Below are 21,644 nucleotides of genomic sequence, written 5' to 3'. Positions count from 1 at the left end.
ATCTTCACATAGACAGAAGGTGGAAGCTAATGAATTAAATGTCATGGCAACAAGTTCTCCAAACATCTTTGAATCTTTGGACTGATGGGAGGACTGTACGGGACTGAAGGACCACTCTGTAATGTTAATACCCAATCCAGGACTTGGCATTGTTAGAAACGGGTCCTGAACTAATCACAGCTGGTTAATAATATAGTTGAACATTTAATAACATCTAATTGCAACATGGTTTGTAAACGTTTGAATAAACAACAATGCATTCGTTCGTATTGCTATAAAAGGTGGGATATAAGAATTAATCACAATAATAAAATATGTAACAAGTATACTATGCACTGCTGTCGCCAATAAAAACCACATTTCGCACGTTTTCAAATGTGATTTGGAAAATGTCTTATTGGTGCATGTGTCTTTCCCCACCGAAATAAACTCCACACAATCCCTACAAACTTTGATGCTTGTAATTTTTGATTTTTTAAAAAAACTTTAGATCTAAAGTTCACAGAATACAGGAGAGGGATCCTGACATGTACAAGCATTTGTTAGGAGTTGTATGTACAAGCTGCTCTCTGCCCCCATTACATCCACAGTAGATACGATCCATGTGAGAGAGAGAGAAAAAATGGGCAAAAAGGAATTGAAGGGCTGGGGAAATCTAGCATATTATTTTTACTATCTAATTCTATTTTCATCTCACCTTTCCTCACAGGCACTTAAGGCTGCATGCATGGCTCTTCTCCCACTCATTTTATCCTCAAAACACCTTGTGAGGTAGATTAGGCTGAGCTATATAGGTGTCTGGCCCAAGGTGATCAAACAAACTTTATGGGCTGAGTGAGGATTTGAATTCGAGATTTGGTTTGACAATCTACCCTCGATACCATATCACACTGGCTTCTGGTCGAGCTTTGCTTGACATAACCATGCTAGTAAATCCTCAAAGTTCATCAGTGTGCAAAAATATTTACTAGCCCAGCTGATCTAAACATACCGGTACCTGTCTTAGTCACTTGTGGAACAATATTGATCCAAGGAAAAACAAAAACCATCCATCCCACAGTCCATTTCACCTGGTCGCATTTAGGCAACGTTTTACTTCTCATCTGCTACCATCAGAGAATTGCTGCCATGAATAACAAACTGTGATGGATCAATATTTTAACGCTACTCATTTTATACAAACTGCCAGGCTCAGTAGCTTTGGCTGGGTTCATGCACTTAATTTTGAGTAAAAACAACTACAAGTCTTGTGGTGTCTTAAAAGACTAACAAATTTAGAATGACATTGCTGTCTCTCTTTAGAGTTCTTTAGCTTCAGGAGGGCCATTTTAAAGTAATTTGCAGTGTGTCCTAGATGGTTCTCCCACTGGCTTTTGAATATTGCCATTTCTGATGTCAGATTGGTGTCTATTTATTCTTCTGCACATAGACAAGCCTGCTTGTGCTATGTAGAATTCAGCAGGGCATTGCTGGCAGATGATGGCATATATCACATTGGAAGATGAATGAACCCCATACCACGAATGGCATTATTAGGTCTTCTAATACTTGTTGCCAATGTAGTTACGTGGACAGAGCTGGCATCTAGATCTATCACAGGAGCTGCCCCTGTGTCCATAACATTGTTATATGCCCTGCTGTTACTGGTGAGTAGCTATTTAAGGTGTGAGATCTGTCAGTAAGGAAGTACAAGGCCTACTATTCAAGGCCTGTGACATGGAAATGCCATTGTTCAGAATGGACTATAGAGCATAGATTATAAGTTTGAGTAGTTTCCACTGGGAACTTTAAGTGACAAGTGGTGTCCGGTCATTTTATTCTTCTAGGTGTGTCCTGTAGCAGATTATTACTAAGTAGTAGTCTGACCTGGTTGATTTGCTTTTGTATCTGGCATGTAGACTATAGTGCACCAAAGTTAATGCAATAAAAATCTATAACTCTTTACGAGTGCCACTAGACTCTGTTATTTTTGCTGCAAAAGGCTAATATGGCTGGACTTTGGGGGAGTAATTCTGAGTAATTCCTTTCTTGGAATCAAAGCTTAGGGACACTGGATTTTTCATTCTTCGATGCTCTTTATTCACAGCGTTCAGAACTACAAAATCTGTCTAGTCTGCTTATGGCAAGTGTAACATTATATAGCCTGTAAAGGAGGATAGGCGAATCCTAGCAATGTAGACAGAGAGAGAGAAACGACTACGTGTCATATTGGGTGGTTTCCCCCTCCATTATTTTCTTCTTAAATTAACACGAAGTGTGTGGGAGGGAACTCTAACAGGATTTGCAATCTCTCAGTCTTTCAAACCAGTAACAGTGCAAAACATATAGGGACTTAAGGCTAAATATTTTACAGCAACAAAGTGCAAGATTCCCTAGGAAGTGACGTATTAGAAAGAAACACATCTCTTCTGGTATCTAAGCATTGATATTCTCTTTGAGAACATTCTTTTGTGAAAGAAAGTTCATGTGGCTGCATTGTGTGACTCCTCACATAAGTTTATGAAGCAAGAGCTGCTTATAAATACCTTTATTTCCCTGCAGTTACAGAAAATTAGCTTAAATATAGACCAGCCCAGTTGTGAAGTTGCAGGAATAAGCATGTTATCCAACTCCAGTTATCTACTATGATTATCTTAGTATTGGGTGAACTTCTTCACATTACTGTTTTTTCCACTATGTATGACTTTTCAAAGTTGGTACTAGCATGCTACTGATTTGTTTTATTTAAATATGCATACTGTGTGTGTGTGTGTGTGTGAGATAGATTTTCCTCCTACTTTTTAGGAGAATCTCCTTTGAACGTGGCAAAAATATCATATACAATAGTACCTTGGAAGTCAAACGGAATCTGTTCTGTAAGTCCATTCGACTTCTAAAACGTTTGAAAACCAAAGCACAGCTTCTGATTGGCTGCAGGAAGCTCCAATCAGAAGGCACGGAAGCCCCGTTGGATGTTCGGCTTCCAAAAATAGTTTGCAAACCGGAACAGTCACTTCTGGGTTTGCAGTGTTTGGGAGCCAAAACGTTCAAGAACTAAGCTGTTTGGAAACCAATGTACGACTGTAGTAACAAAACAAACACAATTTGGAATTGTCTCCTAAGGTGGCTTTGTTACATCTTTAGACACCAGGCAAAAACATTCCATTTTTCTCAGGCTTTTGGCTAATTAAACCATCTATGGCCTTTGAAACTGTGGGGTTTGTTTGTTTGTTAATATATTACGTATCCTTGGATGAAGAGCAGTATAGAAATAGTAATAATAATAATAATAATAATAATAATAATAATAATTTTATTTTTCTTTACAGATGTAAAAGTTCTATATATTTAACAACAGGAACATACCCTTAAAGCTTCAATCACAAGATCTCGTGCTTCCAACTCCCCTTCTAGAACACTCAAGAGCATCCGCAGTTCTGATTTGCTGAGATTGTCCACATCAAACTCTCTTTTCTGCAAAATGAGGGAAAACCAATGATTGAAACAATGTACACAAAGTCACCTAATGCAGCAGGAAAGTAAAAAAATAAATAAATGTGCCCATAGTTCTTTAATTTTAGTTTAAAGGCTTGATGCTTCCCAATAGCATAGGAACAAATGTGTTTGCATCATGGCCAATAAGCACCAACACCAGCAGCCATGTGTTTGCCAGCATGGTCTGTATTAGGGCTGGGTATCAGTTTCATAGCTTTTGACCTGGCAATATATCGCAAATCATGATGTATGTTTGTGTGCTATGCAAAAATCACAGTGTGAGGAAAACCATGAAGCCAGCCAATGCCTCTACATAGCTCCATCCTTATTTCAGACATTATGATATCAGTACATTGCGATGTTTAGCTGGTGCTGTGTCGCAATGTTTAAAAGCAGAAAATGCAGTTGTACTTTGGAAGTCGAACACCTTGCGACTTGAACGTTTTGGCTCCCAAACGCTGCAAACCCAGAAGTACCGTATTTTTCGCCCCATAGGACGCACCGGCCCATAGGACGCACCTAGTTTTTTGGGGGGGAAATAAAGAAAAAAAAATTATTTCCCCCCCCCAGGTGCGGGGCTGGGTCGGGGGAAGCCCGAGCTTCCCCCGACCCCAGCCCCCAGAACAGGCTGCTATCCGCTAGCCGTGGGAGAGCCGTGCGACTTCGCGCAGCTCTCCCACGGCTAGCGGAGTTCTGCCCGAAGCTTGGGGCCTGCTGAGCTCAGTGCAGCCCAAGCTTCTGGGTGCAGGCAAGCTCTCCGCTAGCCGTGGGAGAGCTGCGTCTCCCACGGCTAGCGGATAGCCTCCTGAAGCCTGGAGAGCGAGAGGGGTTGGTGCGCATTCGCCCCATAGGACGCACACACATTTCCCCTTCATTTTTGGAGGGGGAAAAGTGCATCCTATAGGGCGAAAAATATGGTAAGTGTTCCAGTTTCCGAACATTCTTTGGAACCTGAACGTCCGACATGGGTTCCATGTCCGGAACTTCCTGCAGCCAATCAGAAGCCATGTCTTAGTTTCTGAATGTTTTGGAAGTCGAATGGACTTCCAGACAGGATTCTGTTCGACTTCCGAGGTACAACTCTATTGAAAACCCACCCCTACCTGAACAGTAAAAGCAAGCTTAATTAGCCGACAGTAACTTGCTTCAAACACATGGAAGCAAAATTGACAGACTAGTAAGTTAAGGGAGTTTTTAACCACTTTATTTGTGAATTTTGAAACATAAAAAATTTGGCAACATTTCAAATTTAACAATCAATCAATCAATCAATCCACCTGCAACTTCCCCTCCCTCCCTCAATGGTTCTGCCAAAATTTCAATTTATGCTGCATATTATGGTTACTCTATACCTTTGTCTTATCACAAAAGAAAAAAAAACTTCCCTGCCCACTGCTGTTCTTACTCAAATCCTATTTGCGTTTAAAAATATTTACACTGAGTTTCTAAATATTCCGCAAACATTTTCCAGTGCTATTTAATGTCAATCTTTTTTTTTATCTCTAATTTTTACAAGTCAAACTTGCCATTTCTACATACTCCATCAATTTCAGCTGCCAATTTTCTTTGGTAGGTACTGTCTCATCATGCCATTTTTGTGCATATAATATTCATGTGGCTGTAAAGAAATAGATTTATCTGTGGGTTTTTTTGGGGGGGGATATCTATTCATTATCTCCAGTAAAAAGGCTTCCAGTCTTTTGGGGAGAGTTACCTTAAATCTCTTTTTTATCTCATTGTAAATCATCTCCCAAAAGTCCTTAGCCACTCTGCATGTCCACCACATATGGTAAAAGAAGCCTTCTACTTCTTTACATTTCCAACAAAAAATTGACGTTGATTTGCTAATTGTAAGTTGAGAGGATTTAAAACTGGGGTCAGGAAAGAATTTAAAAAACAATCAAATCAGAGCAGATGAATGGCAAACAGAGCCTTTCACAAAAAGTTATTTGACTAAATAAATTATAGCTGCACAAGTGCCATTGATAGTCATTTTGCCTGAATAAATTAAGAGTTATCCTGCTTTAACAACAGGGAGAAAATACTCTCTGTAACCAACCCCTTTAGCCATTAGAACAATAGAACAAAATAACAATACCCAGAAGAAAAACATATCTTTCTCTGCCTGCCACCATGTTCCTTGCTAGTAACTCCCCCGCAACCTGATGGGCAATAACAGCCAGGTAAAATATTTCCAGTTCAGCACCAAGTGTAGTACAGCTATTCCATTCTACTGGGTTTTATGACCTACACGCAAGGAAATGTTGCTCTAGGGTGACATCTGGCATGCAAAACTTAAACATGGGAGATTTTATTTAAACTTTAAAGAGCCTGCTTTGTTGTTGCATGAGAGTAGACAACAAAAGAATTCAAAATACAATTTCTCAGTTGATTTTTTGTTCCTGCAGCTATCAAATTCGTGAGCTCGGTATAATTTAATACCCAGTTGCACATAAGTGGTAGTTGCTGCGTGTCATTTGAAAGTAAGGGAGCAGGAAATATTATTGCATTGAAACATGCTTGTTACTTGATTCAAAGAACCGTGCACAAAAAAGCCATTTATAAAATGTCTAGGACTCCTGCTACTGGAGAGAAGCCTGAAATCTTGCTTCAAAGTATCACGGCCTTCTTGTGCTAACAGTACTGTACAGAAACAGGAATTAGCATTGTTGTGCCAATTCCCTCCTATAGTTTTCCCTGTATGGTGACGACACATCTCTTCAACCTGACCTTCAACATCGAAATGTATATTCTTAGGACTCGTCCTATTCTTGTGCTTGCAATTTGTTTTAAACTGCTTGAATGTGTTTTGAACTGTTGTGACCTCCCTTGGGATCTTAAAGTGAAGGATGGCCAATAAATTAAAATACCAACAGTGACAACACTAACAGTTGCCCAGACAATAATGTTTCACTAACGATTTCACTAGCAACTGCCCAGACAGCAGTGCTTATCTGAGGAATGATGGTAACAAATTCAGTCTGGGATGAATGCAGTCAGAACTAGGGAATCTCTCACCAAAATGTTGGAGAGGCTGCACCTCCACAGGCACATACCTTCACATGTGGCAGGAATGCCCTAAAATCCAACCCTTCTGGATAGCAGTCCTACAAGGGATATGCAAAAGAACTAAAGAGGTATTGGAACTCACCCCAGAACTAGCCCCACTGAACATCTTCCAAGATCATAATGACCACTCACATTATACAGGGCTTATAACCCACCTACTCTCAGCAGCCAGAAGCTAGACACTGGAGGGACCTGTCAGGAGTAAACATGGACCAATGGTATCCAATTGTTTGGGAAACAGCCTTACTAGAAAAACTAACCAATAAACTGAAACTGACATGGGGACATTGGCTCTAGTACGTTTCCGAGCACAATTCAAACTGTTGGTACTGACCTTTAAAGCCCTAAATGGCCTCAGTCCTGTATACCTGAAGGAGCGTCTCCTCCCCCATCGTTCTGCCCGGACACTGAGATCCAGCGCCGAGGGCCTTCTGGCGGTTCCCTCATTGCGAGAAGCCAAGTTACAGGGAACCAGGCAGAGGGCCTTCTCGGCAGTGGCGCCCGCCCTGTGGAACGCCCTCCCACCAGATGTCAAGGAAATAAGCAGCTATCTTATCTTTAAAAGACATCTGAAGGCAGCCCTGTTTAGGGAAGTTTTTAATATTTAATGCTGTATTGTTTTTAACACTCGATTGGGAGCCGCTCAGAGTGGCTGGGGAAACTCAGCCAGATGGGCGGGGTATAAATAATAAATTATTATTATTATTATTATTATTAATAATAATAGAAGAGGACGCCTTCACCCCGGCATGGCTCCCCTTTATTACATACACAGCCCAACAAGACAACAACAAAAATCCACCAACAACATACGAATCAGTCTGGCTTACCTGACCCAGCAAGCTCTCTTCCCCCTCACAAATACAAACAAACCCCACTGCAGACAACCACACACAACCAACCAACCACACCCTGCCCCCCAATACCTCTCACTACCAAGGAAATGTAATAAAGAAATAGAAAGATAACCTACCCAGCTGACACTGACCTAAACCCCACATATACGCTATACAAAAGAACATAAGCCTCATCACCCCACCCTTCTTCTCCCCATTCTCCTTCCCCAACCTTAAACTGTACTCAATGCTAATGTCTCACAACGGATGTAACTGATTTGTAAGAAAGACTGTACAACCTGAAAAAAGAGAAAAGGCGTGTACTTTTTTCAACCAAGGAAATCTTTAATAAAAATATTTTTTTTTAAAAAAAAAGACCTAGGGAATCTCCTGAACCCATTCTCTCCTCCACCCACTTCAACTGGAAACTCATCAAATTTCTATCCACTCCCCTCATGGACAGTCTGTGCTGTCTTCAACTTCCCTCTCCCATTTATCTTCATACTCCAAGCTTTTGCTCCCCACCCTCATCTAAACCGAAAGACTTTGGGGTAGAGATGAGCAAATCAGTCTATCTCTGGTCCCTGCCACTATTGCAGGTATACACCCCTAAGTCCATTCAGGACCACAGCCATAGTCATCTGTGGCTATCAAAAGAATTTCCACATGAAAAAGGTGCATTTAAACATGTCTTATAGAAGACACTTCACACTTCTAAATGTGTTTCGCTAAGTTTTTTTTAGTTGTATGGGAACATTTGTGTGACGCAAAAACCATTGGATAACTAACTTCTAATCTGCACATTAGCCCAGGAAGTGCAGATCAGAAGAGAATTTGCAGAGATTGAATTTTGCAAGCAAATCTACTTCCAGGGAGGCTTAAGCCAATATACTAGTTAAATCAGGCATCCCCAGCCTTCGGCCCTCCAGATGTTTTGGACTACAATTCCCATCATCCCTGACCACTGGTCCTATTAGCTAGCGATCATGGGAGTTGTAGGCCAAAACATCTGGAGGGCGGCAGGTTGGGGGTGCCTGAGTTAAATGAAGAACTACATCAAACTCGTGCACCTGAATGTAATTTCATCAATCAGCATCTTCATGCCATGCTCTCTAAAGATGCCATAGCTAAATCCTACAGCAGACACACACAGGCACACATGAGCTGTTTATTTTTAATACAACACCCCCCCAAAAAATGTGGCAGTTAGGCTTGTCCATGCTCTGCAATGAATATGTCACTCAGAGTTGGAGGGGAAATAATTAAGCCGATATATTCTAATAAGCTTTCAAAGTTGTCCAACAGTGCAGTTTTGTGCATTTTTACTCAGAAACAAATTCTACTGTATTCAGTCAACTTTACCTCAGTGTAAGTGTGTGCAGCGGGGGGGGGGCGTGCGTGTCCCTCTAGAGCAGTGTTTCCCAAACTTGGGTCTCCAGCTGTTTTTGGACTACAATTCCCATCATCCCTGACCACTGGTCCTGCTTTGCTAGGGATGATGGGAGTTGTACTCCAAAAACAGCTGGAGACCCAAGTGCTCTAGAGGATGCTGGACTACAACTCCAATCATCACTAGCCAGGTCTGATAGGAGCGGGAGTCCTGCAACATCTGGCTGGCCGCGGGTTCGTACGACTGGTGGGCAGGACTGCATTTCTCAACTTGTTCAAGCTTCGAAGAAGGATGCACCAATTACAAATTGTAAGCACGGCTCATCCATTAATGAATTAATCCATTAATGAAACCATTAATAAATTACAAATTCAACCAAACTAGAGTGACTGAAAATGTGCCCTTTTTGTGGCTACTGCAAATGCATATTTTTGTGGGAAACCTGCACACTTTGAAATGGTTGTGGAAAAGCTCTGGATCCTCCAGATGTTGCTGGACTCCGACTCCCATTATCCATAACCATTGGGCTTGCTGGTTGGGGCTGATGAGAGCCGGAGTCCAACAACAGCTGGAGGGACATGCATAGGCTTCCTATCCCTCTTTTAAAATCTCCAATGTAAGCGATATGTCATCTACATAATTGCCGATGTAGAACAGCAGGTATGTTCTGAAAAATCATATAGGACCCCATCAGGAAAAGGAAAAGCAAAGCAAAGCAAAGCAAACCCTTCTGGTTTCTAATTAGATACTTTTCACAGTTCTTAGTATCCTTCTAACCAAACATTTTGCATCAAGTGTCTTTGGCAGTTTTTTTCCTGGACAAACTATGGGGTTTCAAGGGGGGGGCAAGCTGCTTGCATGGTGCCAAAAATATGCATTAGCAAAGGTACTTGAAAAGGAAAGTAGATACATTTATAACAGCTCTTAATTCCTATGGGAGTGTCTGTGCTCTGCTCTTAAAAAGCTTGCTCTCTGATATTTCTTTTTTACAAAAATATGCTTGCAGCAAGTACTGGGAAGATATAACATAAGGACAACATCTGAGCCAGTAAGTAAGGCTGCCTAGAGAGTCCCAAACCTGTTAAAATTCCATTGGTAGAAGACCTCAGGAAGAAATCTGAGAACCATATATTCAGAGCAGGTAAACTTCAGACAAAAAAAGAAAAGCAGGTTGAAAGGTCCATTAAGAAAGCTTTGTCCTCCAGCTAGTTCTACTTAACGCCATAAAAACGAAAGTCCTATTAGTAAGAGTGCTGTTGAGATGCACACACAAGATCATTTAACACTAAGGTTTGGCCATTAACAAATCATTGCTACCCTGCTGTATTCACAATGAAGTGAGAAAAGAGGGCTTTCCCCACCTTTTAGGTATCTAGGAAGCAGCATACTGAGTCAACCAACAGATTGGTAGCACTTTCCTAGGACTTCAGATATGGGCCATTTCCATCCCTACTGGAAGATGCTGTGGATTGAACCTGGAATCTTTTAAATGCAATACCATTGCTCTCTACAACTGAGCAACAACAGTTCCCAAATGAATTTCAAGGCATGCTTACTGTGCATGGTGGATTCTAATCTGCTCTAATTATGACCAATTAATTAGGAAACAAGTTTTCACTGGTTTGATGCGGCATGTGTGGATACAAGGATAAGTATTGAATATGTTTTATAAGAACACATTTGTGCAATGGTAACAGCACAAATGCGGGTGGCGCTGTGGGTTAAACCACAGAGCCTAGGATTTGCTGATCAGAAGGTCGGCGGTTCGAATCCCCACAAGGGGGTGAGCTCCCATTGCTCGGTCCCAGCTCCTGCCAACCTAGCAGTTCGAAAGCACAAAGTGCAAGTAGATAAATAGGTACTGCTCCGGCGGGAAGGTAAACGACGTTTCCATGTGCTGCTCTGGTTCGCCAGAAGCGGCTTAGTCATGCTGGCCACATGACCCGGAAGCTGTACGCCAGCTCCCTCGGCCAATAAAGCGAGATGAGCGCCGCAACCCCAGAGTTGGTCACGACTGGACCTAATGGTCAGGGGTCCCTTTACCTTTAACAGCACAAATGTCTTTCAACGAGCAACAAAAGCCAATCACAGCACAATGTTATGTGTGCCTACTCAAATTAAATCAGGATGAGTTCAGAGGGACTTAATCCCAGATAAATTGTGTATAGATTAGTAGCCTGAACCTAGGATTTCAGGTACAGAATGCATAGTTTAAGATGTTGTTGTTAATTACTTGTACCCTAACACATTTGACAGGTTCACCCCAGCCGCTCTAGGATTCCACAGATGCTGTTTCTTTGTAAGTTTAGAAATCTCTCCCTTCACTGGTTAAAGGAGATACCAGAATCTACCTTCCGTGATGCAAAATGTTAACAGATACCAAGTCTGCTTCAGGCAGCTTTTGCATGAAATGTCTTTAAATAATGATTTTGTGTTATGCTACCCATCTGTCAAGTCCACCTTTTGCAAAACGGAGACATGCATCTTCAGTATATATCGTGTAAAAATCCTAGTACATTTTGTCATTCAACACCATTCCATAACCAGTCCATTGGCACTGATACAGGCCTCAATCACATGATCACCACCCATTTCTTACTTTTTTTAAAAAACCCTCAACAAGACAGAATCAAAGCCTGTGCTTTCTACTAAATTAGGTTGACTGCTATACTGTTGCTTTCCCTGTGGCCCATGACTAAGGGCCAGCACACTAATTGCCAAGGCTCCCTTTGCAGAAGGAAGTGGGTTTTACTTGGGTGGGTAGTGCATTGTGGAAGTTTTCAAATGGCGTGTACAAATGAATCTTGGAAGCTTATCAGGAGTTCCTCAGCGGAACAGGGTGCTTCGTGAAAAGAAGCTTGCTCGCCACTTGTCATTTTCTCCTGTACAGCTGTAGGAGAACACTTAGTGTGTTGCAGGTTATACTCCCAGTTTAACCTATGTGGCAACAGTGTGGTTCAATAGCCCATAGCCCCCTGCTCCAGATGAACTATGGGTGCACCCTAGAATATATACAGAATTCCTTGCAATGCCCTGGGGCTTCATGGCAATTGAGCACAGGTTGAGCTGGTGTAGATAGAGGTTTGTGAAAGGCAAAAAGTCTGAATGGATCTCAACTGCTACTTCCTCCACAGCTTGTGATGTCTGTAATGCTCCTTAATACAGTGGTACCTCGGGTTAAGAACTTAATTTGTTCTGGAGGTCCGTTCTTAACCTGAAACTGTTCTTAACCTGAGGTACCACTTTAGCTAATGGGGCTTCCCGCTGCCACTGGTGTGCAATTTCTGTTCTCATCCTGAAGCAAAGTTCTTAACCTGAGGTACTATTTCTGGATTAGGGGAGTCTGTAACCTGAAGCGTCTGTAACCCGAGGTACCACTGTAAATGTACTTTATATATCAGGAGTTTCTGTCAAATGGTACTGTTCCCTCAGGGGAAATATGTTAGAGGCCGCACACCTGCAGCGGGCAGGACTCAAATCCAAAACTGGGTGATGAATCCCTCTCTCTCTCTCTCTGTCTCTCTCTCTTCTCCCTCACTTTTTCTTTCCCACACTCTTTCCCCACCCTTCACCCCTGCTCACATGAAATGAGGCCAGAATTGTCCCCCACTATTGTAAACAATAGATGTTAGCGCACTTGGAACCCATAAGCATTTACATCAGATAGATCACATGAACAGACCACACCTGGGAGCCCAGAAATCAGCCAGCACAAATTGAAACAGCCTTTAGGACCATGAGGTCCTTAAGGCCAGTCTTATTAAGGTACAACACAAGGCACAGGGAAGCCCTTCTGTGCTATGAGCATCATGTTGAAAGGCTTGGTACCACGTACAGCACACCATCTTTAGCATTTGCATGCCAACATTGCTGGCACCAATAAAGAGCATGAAATACCAATGCTATGCATTCTGGGAGCCACTGACCACTGGCAATATGGGCTGGTGCTAATGGGAGCTGGAGTTCAGCCATATCTGGAGAGTGCAAGGTTGGGAACAGCTGGTCTGATTCAGTGGAAAGTCTCATGGAAACAGTAAATTGGCAAAAATGTATAAATCTAAATCAGATAAGTGTTGGAAATGTAAAGAGAAAGAAGGTTATCTTTATCATATGTGGTGGTCTTGTAGTAAGGTTAAAGTTAACTGGGAAATGATATATAATGAATTGGAAAAGATGTTTAAAATAATGTTTGTAAAAACAAAACAAAATCCAGAAGCTTTCCTTTTTGGGAATTATAGGGACAGACCTACCCAAACTGTACAGAAACTGATTCATGTATGCTACTACAACGGCAAGAATGTTACTTGCCCCCAAATGGAAAGAATCAGAAGTCCCAGCAAAGGAAGAATGGATACAAAAACTGGTGGAATATGCAGAAATTGCAAAATTTAACCCCCCAAAAAAGGAAATCAAGATAACAAACTTTTTATAAAAGAATGGAAATGGTTTATTGAATATTTACAGACAAATTGTAAACAAATAAGAACATTGGCAGGATTACTGTAACAACCTGCCATTTCATAAGCGTATATATTTAAAGTAGATGAATAAATGAACAAATTAAGTTAATTGGGATATGCAACCCAGCTCAAGGTTGTCATCTGAACTAGGTATAATAATAATATTATAATAATTTATTATTTATACCCTGCCCATCTGGCTGAGTTTCCCCAGCCACTCTGGGCGGCTCCCAATCGAGTGTTAAAAACAATACAGCATTAAATTTTAAAAACTTCCCTAAACAGGGCTGCCTTCAGATGTCTTCTAAAAATAAGATAGCTGCTTATTTCCTTGACATCTGATGGGAGGGCGTTCCACAGGGCAGGCGCCACTACCGAGAAGGCCCTCTGCCTGGTTCCCTATAACCTCACTTCTCGCAATGAGGGAACTGCCAGAAGGCCCTCAGTGTCCAGGCTGAACGATGGGGGTGGGGACGCTCCTTCAGGTATACAGGACTGAGGCCGTTTAGGGCTTTAAAGGTTGGTCCATCGTTTGAAAAATAAGACTTTGGAGCCGTCTTGTCCCAAAATGGCAACTAGACATTCCGTTATGGCAGCTGTAACCTTGGTTTAAGGAGCTATTTGGTGCCCAACTGATATATCTGAATTTCTAACACTGGTGGGGAGCGAGCCCAAAATGTGCTGCTCGCTCCCAGCCTGCCTTCGAGCTGCCTTCCCAAAGCTGGCTAAGTGAGGCACTGAGGAGCTAGGCTCTGGCAGGCCCTAGATCATTCCCACCTACTTCCCAAAGCTGGAAAATAGCAACCAGGCTTCGTGAAGGAGGAGAGATGACTTGGATCACCCTGGTCTACACCAACTAGCTGCAGTCGCTTTCCAGAGTTTCAGACAGACATTCTCTCCCAGCCCTGTCTGGAGACGTCAGACATGGAACCTGTGACTTTTTGCACGCTTGGCAGCTGCTCTGAGCTAGGCCCTTCTGCATCATGAAGGATGCCTTTCACACAGACTTCGCTGGCTATGTGTTCTTCAGCTTCATGTAGGTGTGAGGGGTGAATCACACCAACTGCCTTCAAGTTTCCCCTCATCCCGATTACCATGGCAACAAAGCAGATACTCAGGTTTGCATCCCCCACATACCAACTGCTACGCTTAGTTCAGGAAAGCTGAGAATGGGAAGAATCTTGGCTTCCTTCCCAAATATGGCCATTAAAGAAGTCTCTTCTTTTTTCAGTCATAAATTTCTTGCTGACATTAAAAGGCAGGCTTATTTTTTTCCATAGTATTCTGTGCATTTTTTTGTCTTCCTGCAGAAGCCTGCCAGTATTGCTGCTAAAAGTTACTTGGTCCCCCACTCCCTGCCTCCACTTTCATAAGATGTCCTGGAAACAGCAGCTAGCATAAAATACCTCAAGGCAGTTGTGCTTAAAATGGCAGCCATATGCTGAAAGTTAAATAACATTAGAACTCTGCTCTATAACCACTGTTGTTCCTTTTAAATTGTTTATTGGGCTATCTATACTTTGAGGGCTGGAAAAACTAAGCTGCATGGCTTACATTCAGCTGAAAGCACTCTGCTGGAAATCTTACTGAACTTCCAAGTTACAAATTAATCTGGGCAAAAATCCAAAATCTATCTCTTAGTAAAGATACTAGCTTTTCTTCTTTATTCAGAAGAAAAACCAATAATGTTGTTTTAGTAGCCTAGTTACTTCAACACCATGTTCTCCTGGCTTCAGTGGAATTTACTCCCTGGTAAGTGTACCCCACACTGCAACTCTAATGTACCTTTTTCTAAAATGCCCTAACTGTTTGGAAAAATAAGCCCATCTCATTCCCTCTTTTAAGTTAAGTTAGGGAATAAATTCAGTATTTATGGGGGGGAAACTAGGCAGCTTGAAAAGTCTTTCGTATCAACCTCAAAGTAACAACTTTTTAATAGGGTAGCTGCTTATAAATAGCCTTCTGACTCCCTATATAGAAATAAGTGACCTGGTTTTCAAAAATACTAAGCATAAAACCAGTCACATACAGGCTTCCTGCGTGTATGACTGACAGGTTCATTTAAAATATCTCTCTGAGTTGTATTACCAATGGCTATAGCTATAAAAGATTTAATTTACTCTTCAATAATTAGCATGTTTACTTTAGGAATCTCTCATATCTAAACAATAAAAACCAACTGATTCAACTGCTTGCCTTTTCAAGACCTTTAAGCAGATTAGTTCCAACCAGTTTGAATGGGAGTTTAATAAAGTGTTTGTACTATACAACTGAAAAATCCATTAAGTCACATAGAATGCTTAAATTCAGGACTCTATGTTGAGTAGCTCCAGGTCTTGTTAAACATCAGAGCCATGCATGCAGATGTTTTACAACACATGTATACATATTTATTACATCCACACATTACGAGTTTGCTATAGGAAACATTGGCATAACAGTCGCAATGTGTGGTGCTGCCTTAAGTGCCAGTTTGGACCCATTTCACAGAATGTCCTTTAGAATAGATTTCCTTCTGATAGGCTAGGTTGTTGCCAGAAAGTCCTCCCTGCCCCCCAAAAATCAAATTTTATGGCAGTTTCCTAAAATTTTGTTGTTGTTACTCAAAAAATAAGTGTTTTGAACATATAAAAAAATGATGACACTACAGATCAGTCTGCATGGACTACAGCAGAGAGACAGGAAAATGTATTATAGAGTCAGACCATTGGTCAATCTAGTATTGGCAGTAGCTCTCCAGGGTTCCAGACAAGAGTCTTTCAGCTGAAAGTAGGACTTTCTGCATGTGCTCTGCTACTTAGGTTAGGGTCCTTTGCCTGGCCTCATTTTGGGCCAGCCCCCTCCCCAAAATGCTGAGCAAGCAAAGCAGAGGAGGGGTGACATCTTGATCTTATGTGCAAACAACTGCATGCTGCTTCAAGTGACAAGAGAATTTTGATTGGCAACTTCAATCAAAGCATGGATTTTTCCATGCCTTTCCACTTGCCACCCAATTAAATCAGAAAAGCAAGTGGCCTAGAAATTGACCTATGAATCAGAAAACAAAAGGGCACATCCGTGACAACTGTGGTTGGGCGGTAGGGGAGTCTAGCTAGGAAAGGCTGTCAAACAGCCTGTCAGGAGAAGGTGCAAACCCTAAAATCGGTCTGTACTTGGGGAAAATTTAAACAGCTCTTGCACTCGCGTGAGAGAAAGCCTCCAGCAACGATAGCAAAAAAAGAGAACAAGATAGATCTTTCCTGTTCCACCACTTGGATGCAGAAGAAGAACAACAGAGGATTAAAATAGGCTTATTGTTCTCGGGGGGGGGGACCACCTGATCTTCAACGCCCACCCGCATCCCAAACATTTCCCAGTTTAAGTGACCCAGCTATGTTTCTAATATAAAGTCTTCAACAGAGGTAGGAATCCAAACGAGACCATCAGCACCCTTCCCAACCCCCCGATAATGCTTCTGGCCATGTCCCACGCTTGTTATTCGGGGGCTTGGCGGGGCGGGGGAGGGAGCGCATATGGAAGGGGAGGGAAGGGAATTAATTCCAGGGCGACGAGCCCCCCCCCCGCCTTGGAAATGGTTGCGGGCGATCTGTGGCTGTCAATGCTCTGTGACGCGCCGCCAGCCCACCAGGGCTGTTGGGGGGGGACCCTTGTGTTTCACCCGTCCCGCAAGCGAGGAGAAAAGCCCGCGTTCCTACAGCCCAATACACATACACACGAAAACAAAAGGGAGCCGCCTCCTGGAAAAAGAAGGGGATCTTCTCCCTCTACAAAGACCTCCTCGAAAGATCCCCAGATCGAGGGGAGGGGCGTCGGAGGGGCGGCCAATGTCCACCATCCCCGCCATGGGCGCACGATCAGAGCAGCGGGACCTCCCATGGTCGCCTCTCCAGTCGTCTCCAGGGTCCCTCCGGCTTCCCCTCCCCGATCTCTCTCTCCGTCAGGCTGCGATCGAGGCAGGAGAGATCCCCGGGGACTGCAGGTCTGCCTGCGCCCGAGCTCCCAGCCCTCCAGCTCCCATTTCTCCGGGGGCGCAGACGGCAAGACACCCTCCTTTTCTCTGCGTAAAGACCTATACCCAAGGCGCGCTTTCCCCCCATAAGGCACGCCGGGCCCGCGCTCGCTCGGCGCGCTCCGCTCTCCAGCCTCGAGAGGTGCGCCTTCTCCCGCTTGGGCGCAAAGCACCAGCCCGAGGGCGAGCGAGCGCGGAGCTCAGCCCGGCGGCGGCGGATAAGGGAGCCGCCTCCTCCAGCCCCGCGCAGCACGCCGCAAGCCCCGCACTTCGCCTACCGCTGCCTCCGGATCGCCCCGGTTGCCAGAGCCGGGCTCCCCGCTCGCTCCTTCCGTCGCCATCTTCCCACTGGCAGAGCGATCCCCGACTCTCAGCAGAACAGAGCCGAGCCGAGCCGAGCCGAGCGGCGGCCTCCGCACAACCCAGCTTCTTAACCCCCTCGGCGCCGGCAAGGATGGCCCTCCGAGCGGCAGCTTCGCCCCTCCGCCTGCCCGCCTCCCTCCTTCCCAGAGCGGGGCGGGCGCGGTAACGCAGGCGGGGAGGTGGAGCCAGGGAACCTCAAGAGCCGCGCGCCTGCCATTCCGTTTGCCTGCAGTCGGCGCTTCCACGGGGAAGGCGATCTGGCCGGGGCTCCAAGAGCGAGGGATGCTCTGGTCTCGGCCCATGCGACCATATGTGTGTTTTTTTTATCTTCTTCTCCTCGGACAAGGGACTCTAGTTGCGCTCCCCAGATTTTTCTGGACCAAGTCTTCTCTGAAGCATCCTAGGATTCTTCTTTTAGGCATCATGTGCGCGCCCGCCAGAAGGGCCCAGAACAGAGCAGCTGGCATTCAACAATAATATTCCCCTTCCCCTTCATTCATAGAATTGTAGAGTTGGAAGGGACACTGAGGATCATCCAGTCTACCTGCAATGCAGGAATTTTCAGCTGTCCCATACGGGGATCGAACCTGCAACCTTGGCATTATCAGCAACATGCTTCTTAGGTTTAAGCTCTACAACCATAGTTTGACAGAGCACAAAACTGCACTTTCCCACCTCAGAGCCACCATGACCTCAGCAGAAAATACAGCAACTTATCCATGTTGCTCCTCTATGAACAGGAAAAACCGTATTTTAGGTGCAGACAGTATCACCCATCCTTCCATTTGGATATCTGACCTTATACTTTGTCCAGTTAGTTTCAGTTTCACTTAACATGGAACAAAACCACGGTCACTTTATTGAAGAGCTGAGCTTTCCAAAACACTCTGCTACCAGTCAGGCCTTTTACTAAGGGACAAGCTAGACATGGAGTTGAAGATACCTTGCATTTAAACATGCACACTTTTTGAAAAAGGAAATAAAATTGATGGGAGGTGATTGTTATAAGGCTTGCAGCAGATGGAGATGAGGAAATTAACCCTCTTTCTGCTGTGGACCTGAGAAAAATATCCCCTCTGATGCTTTGTCTGAAATCACCTATTAGCACAATGAACATAGAACTCGCAGCAAATTCCCAAGCAGAGCGCAACCATGCTTCTCTCTCAGCTGATATGACAGGTGTCATTACTGGCAAAATGAATGATGACTCATGCAGTCACAATCTTGCCCATATCCCCAGGCTTTAAGTGTGCTGTCCACTCTTAATACTTTAAAAGTGCCACATGAACATTCCTTTTTCATTCATTCATTCATTTGCCACTTGATTGCTATTATTTTAGCTGGATCTTTCATATTTTAAAGAACATTGCTATTGTCACTGTAATCTGGTTATATGTGTATTAATTGCTCAGTTACTTGCATAATCCCTGTTGTGCCTCTCTTACAGTATTATAGTTACTGCTCACCAAATACATTGTAGTTCAGAGAATGATATGACAAGTCTTACTATGGCACCATCCTATGTATATACGGTAACTACTTAGAAAGCCCCGTTGAATCCAATGGCGCTTACTCCCCAGGTATGTGGGTATAGGATTGCACTCACAATTATGATTTGTTGTTGTTGTTTAGTCATTTAGTTGTGTCCGACTCTTCGTGACCCCATGGACCAGAGCATGCCAGGCACTTCTGTCTTCCACTGCCTCCCGCAGTTTGGTCAGACTCATGTTTGTAGCTTCGAGAACACTGTCCATCCATCTCGTCCTCTGTTGTCCCCTTCTCCTTGTGCCCTCCATCTTTCCCAACATCAGGGTCTTTTCCAGGGCGTCTTCTCTTCTCATGAGGTGGCCAAAGTATTGGAGCCTCAGCTTCATGATCTGTCCTTCCAGTGAGCACTCGGGGCTGATTTCCTTCAGAATGGATAGGTTTGATCTTCTTGCAGTCCATGGGACTCTCAACAGTAAATTATGATTTACTGCATGACAATATCATAATCCAGAATGAATGTTGGATTAGCCTCCCTACTTACCAGTCAGCTTCTAAATATTCATTCCCTCTTCCAACCAAAAGACAAATTTAGAAATAATTTCTGTTAGGGTAGGAGGCACTTTTTTCAAATCTCCGCTAAAGTAGCTTTAAAGGACTAGGCAAACCAGCAGGACTTCAGCTAAAATCCACTCCCAGGGAACTTGCTTCAAATGCATCATTGAAATGCTGGAAGTAGTTTATTATGTTGTTGTGACAGATATAATCAAAGGCGCTCTCATTCAGAAGTGGAGAAGATAAGCATTCTCATGCCAATACATTCGCTAGTATAGCTTTTCCTACTTTTTAATGGTGATCCTTCCTTAAATCCTCTCCTCTGCAAGTTCACTTAGAAACAAGCCCCAAGAAGTTCAGTTAGCCATCCATCAGACTGTGGCTCCATCTACGAAAAAGGTCCAGGAAGGAAGCTGAGGCAGTGATACAGTTTGCAAATTTTAGGCTCTGAAATTAATGGTCATATGAGCAGGACCCCTCTCTTTACATGGTAATGTGTAGCATTTCACTTACCTTTAGAACAGGATAAGCCAAACCTGCTGCATTTGGGAGCAGGGGTGTCCTCCTGCTCATTGTGTTGAATGGGGTTCTGGTCTTCTGCCCCAAAATTCCACTCTTGACAGCACCACTGAGCAGAATAATAGAGCCAGGAAACCCCCAACTACAGATGCTTTAGTTTGATTACATATTAACTTGGCAAATAAATTTATCCATTTCTGATCTTCAGGCCATGAGTGCCACACGATGTTGTCAGAAAGGCACACAAGGTATCAACAAGCTAGAGGAAACCCCAGGGTTTGCTGAAGAACAAATAATAACCATGGAAAAAATGGTAACGCCCCCCCCCCCGAAAAAAGCCTGATAAGCACTGAGCATGTGCTGTACTGGGAGGGTAGGAAACTATTGAGTAGGGGGAATGGAATGTCCTCACAGAATGCTAAACTGGCATGTATGTGCTCAGTTATGGCAGGATACTAGATTAATGTAACATACTGTTTATGTCATTTAGTTCCATGTTAGAGCAGCTAATTTCAGGGTATGGGGAGGTGGGGAGGAGGAAAACTCCATTGTACAAGCAATGCTTGTTCAGTGCACCCCACTCCTAGAATTGCCCATGTGTCCGACTTCACAGGGAACAGCCTGCTGCTTGATGGTCTGTCCAGTCCATGTCTGCTTTAAAGATTTTTTAAAAATGCAAACGAGAACAAGTTGCTCATCAACAGCATCTTGACATGATGAGATATGTTGTATTTCAATTTAAATTAAAGTAACTATTTCTAAATTGACATCTATACATATAAATCCGCATACACAGATTTTATGCAGATCTGTGCCCTCTTTCGTCATCTCTCTTTTGGCGATGTGTAAGTGGGTGGCGCTGTGGGTTAAACCACAGAGCCTAGGGCTTGCCGATCAGAAGGTCGGCAGTTCGAATCCCTGCGACGGGGTGAGTTCCCATTGCTTGGTCCCTGCTCCTGCCCACCAAGTAGTTCGAATGCAAGTAGATAAATAGGTACCGCTCCAGCGGGAAGGTAAACGGCATTTCCGTGCGCTGCTCTGGTTTGCCAGAAGTGGCTTAGTCATGCTGGCCACGTGACCCAGAAGCTGTACGCCGGCTCCCTCAGCCAGTAAACCGAGATGAGCGCCGCAACCCCAGAGTCGTCCGTGACTGGACCTAACAGTTGGGAGTCCCTTTACCTTTACCTAAGTGGCCACCTTATCTTCATTGTTACATTTCTTACTACAAAATTGAATAACTGACCTGCCTACCTACTAGCTTGAAACCATGGCATTAGCCAAAGACAGAAAAAACTGCCATCCTTTTTTCCTCAAGGCCCATTTTTTAAAAACGATACTTAAGGCAGGAAGTGAACCAATCACTGAAGTATTCAGAGAACTATTTTGTCATGCAATGGAGCTGCATCTTCCTTATAAAAACTGTATTGCAACAATGTTAATTCCATTACCAAGAAAAATAATACATCCAGGGGAGTTAATCTATT

The 21,644-nt window shown here is 43.5% G+C and overlaps 1 protein-coding gene across 3 annotated transcripts in view; it reads right to left on the bottom strand.

Moving 5' to 3' along the window:
• Positions 1-17,739, bottom strand: part of CTTNBP2 (cortactin binding protein 2) — a 118,396-nt gene extending 100,657 nt beyond the window's left edge. The window contains exons 1-2 of one of the 3 annotated variants that reach the window (XM_053405903.1): positions 17,517-17,739; positions 3,346-3,453 (exon numbers count right to left, since the gene is read on the bottom strand). In XM_053405903.1, coding sequence (XP_053261878.1) covers positions 3,346-3,453; positions 17,517-17,579 — 171 coding nt within the window. In that variant the 5' untranslated portion in view covers positions 17,580-17,739. The remainder of the gene's footprint in view (positions 1-3,345; positions 3,454-17,516) is intronic. The other 2 variants (XM_053405902.1, XM_053405901.1) reach the window with 2 other exon arrangements.
• Positions 17,740-21,644: the final 3,905 nt, after the last annotated feature.

This window comes from Podarcis raffonei, chromosome 10 (assembly GCF_027172205.1).
Source record: "Podarcis raffonei isolate rPodRaf1 chromosome 10, rPodRaf1.pri, whole genome shotgun sequence".
In the NCBI taxonomy this organism is placed as follows: Eukaryota; Metazoa; Chordata; class Lepidosauria; order Squamata; family Lacertidae; genus Podarcis; species Podarcis raffonei.
Note: the sequence above shows the minus strand (reverse complement) of the source record. Positions and strands in the feature narration are given on the sequence as shown.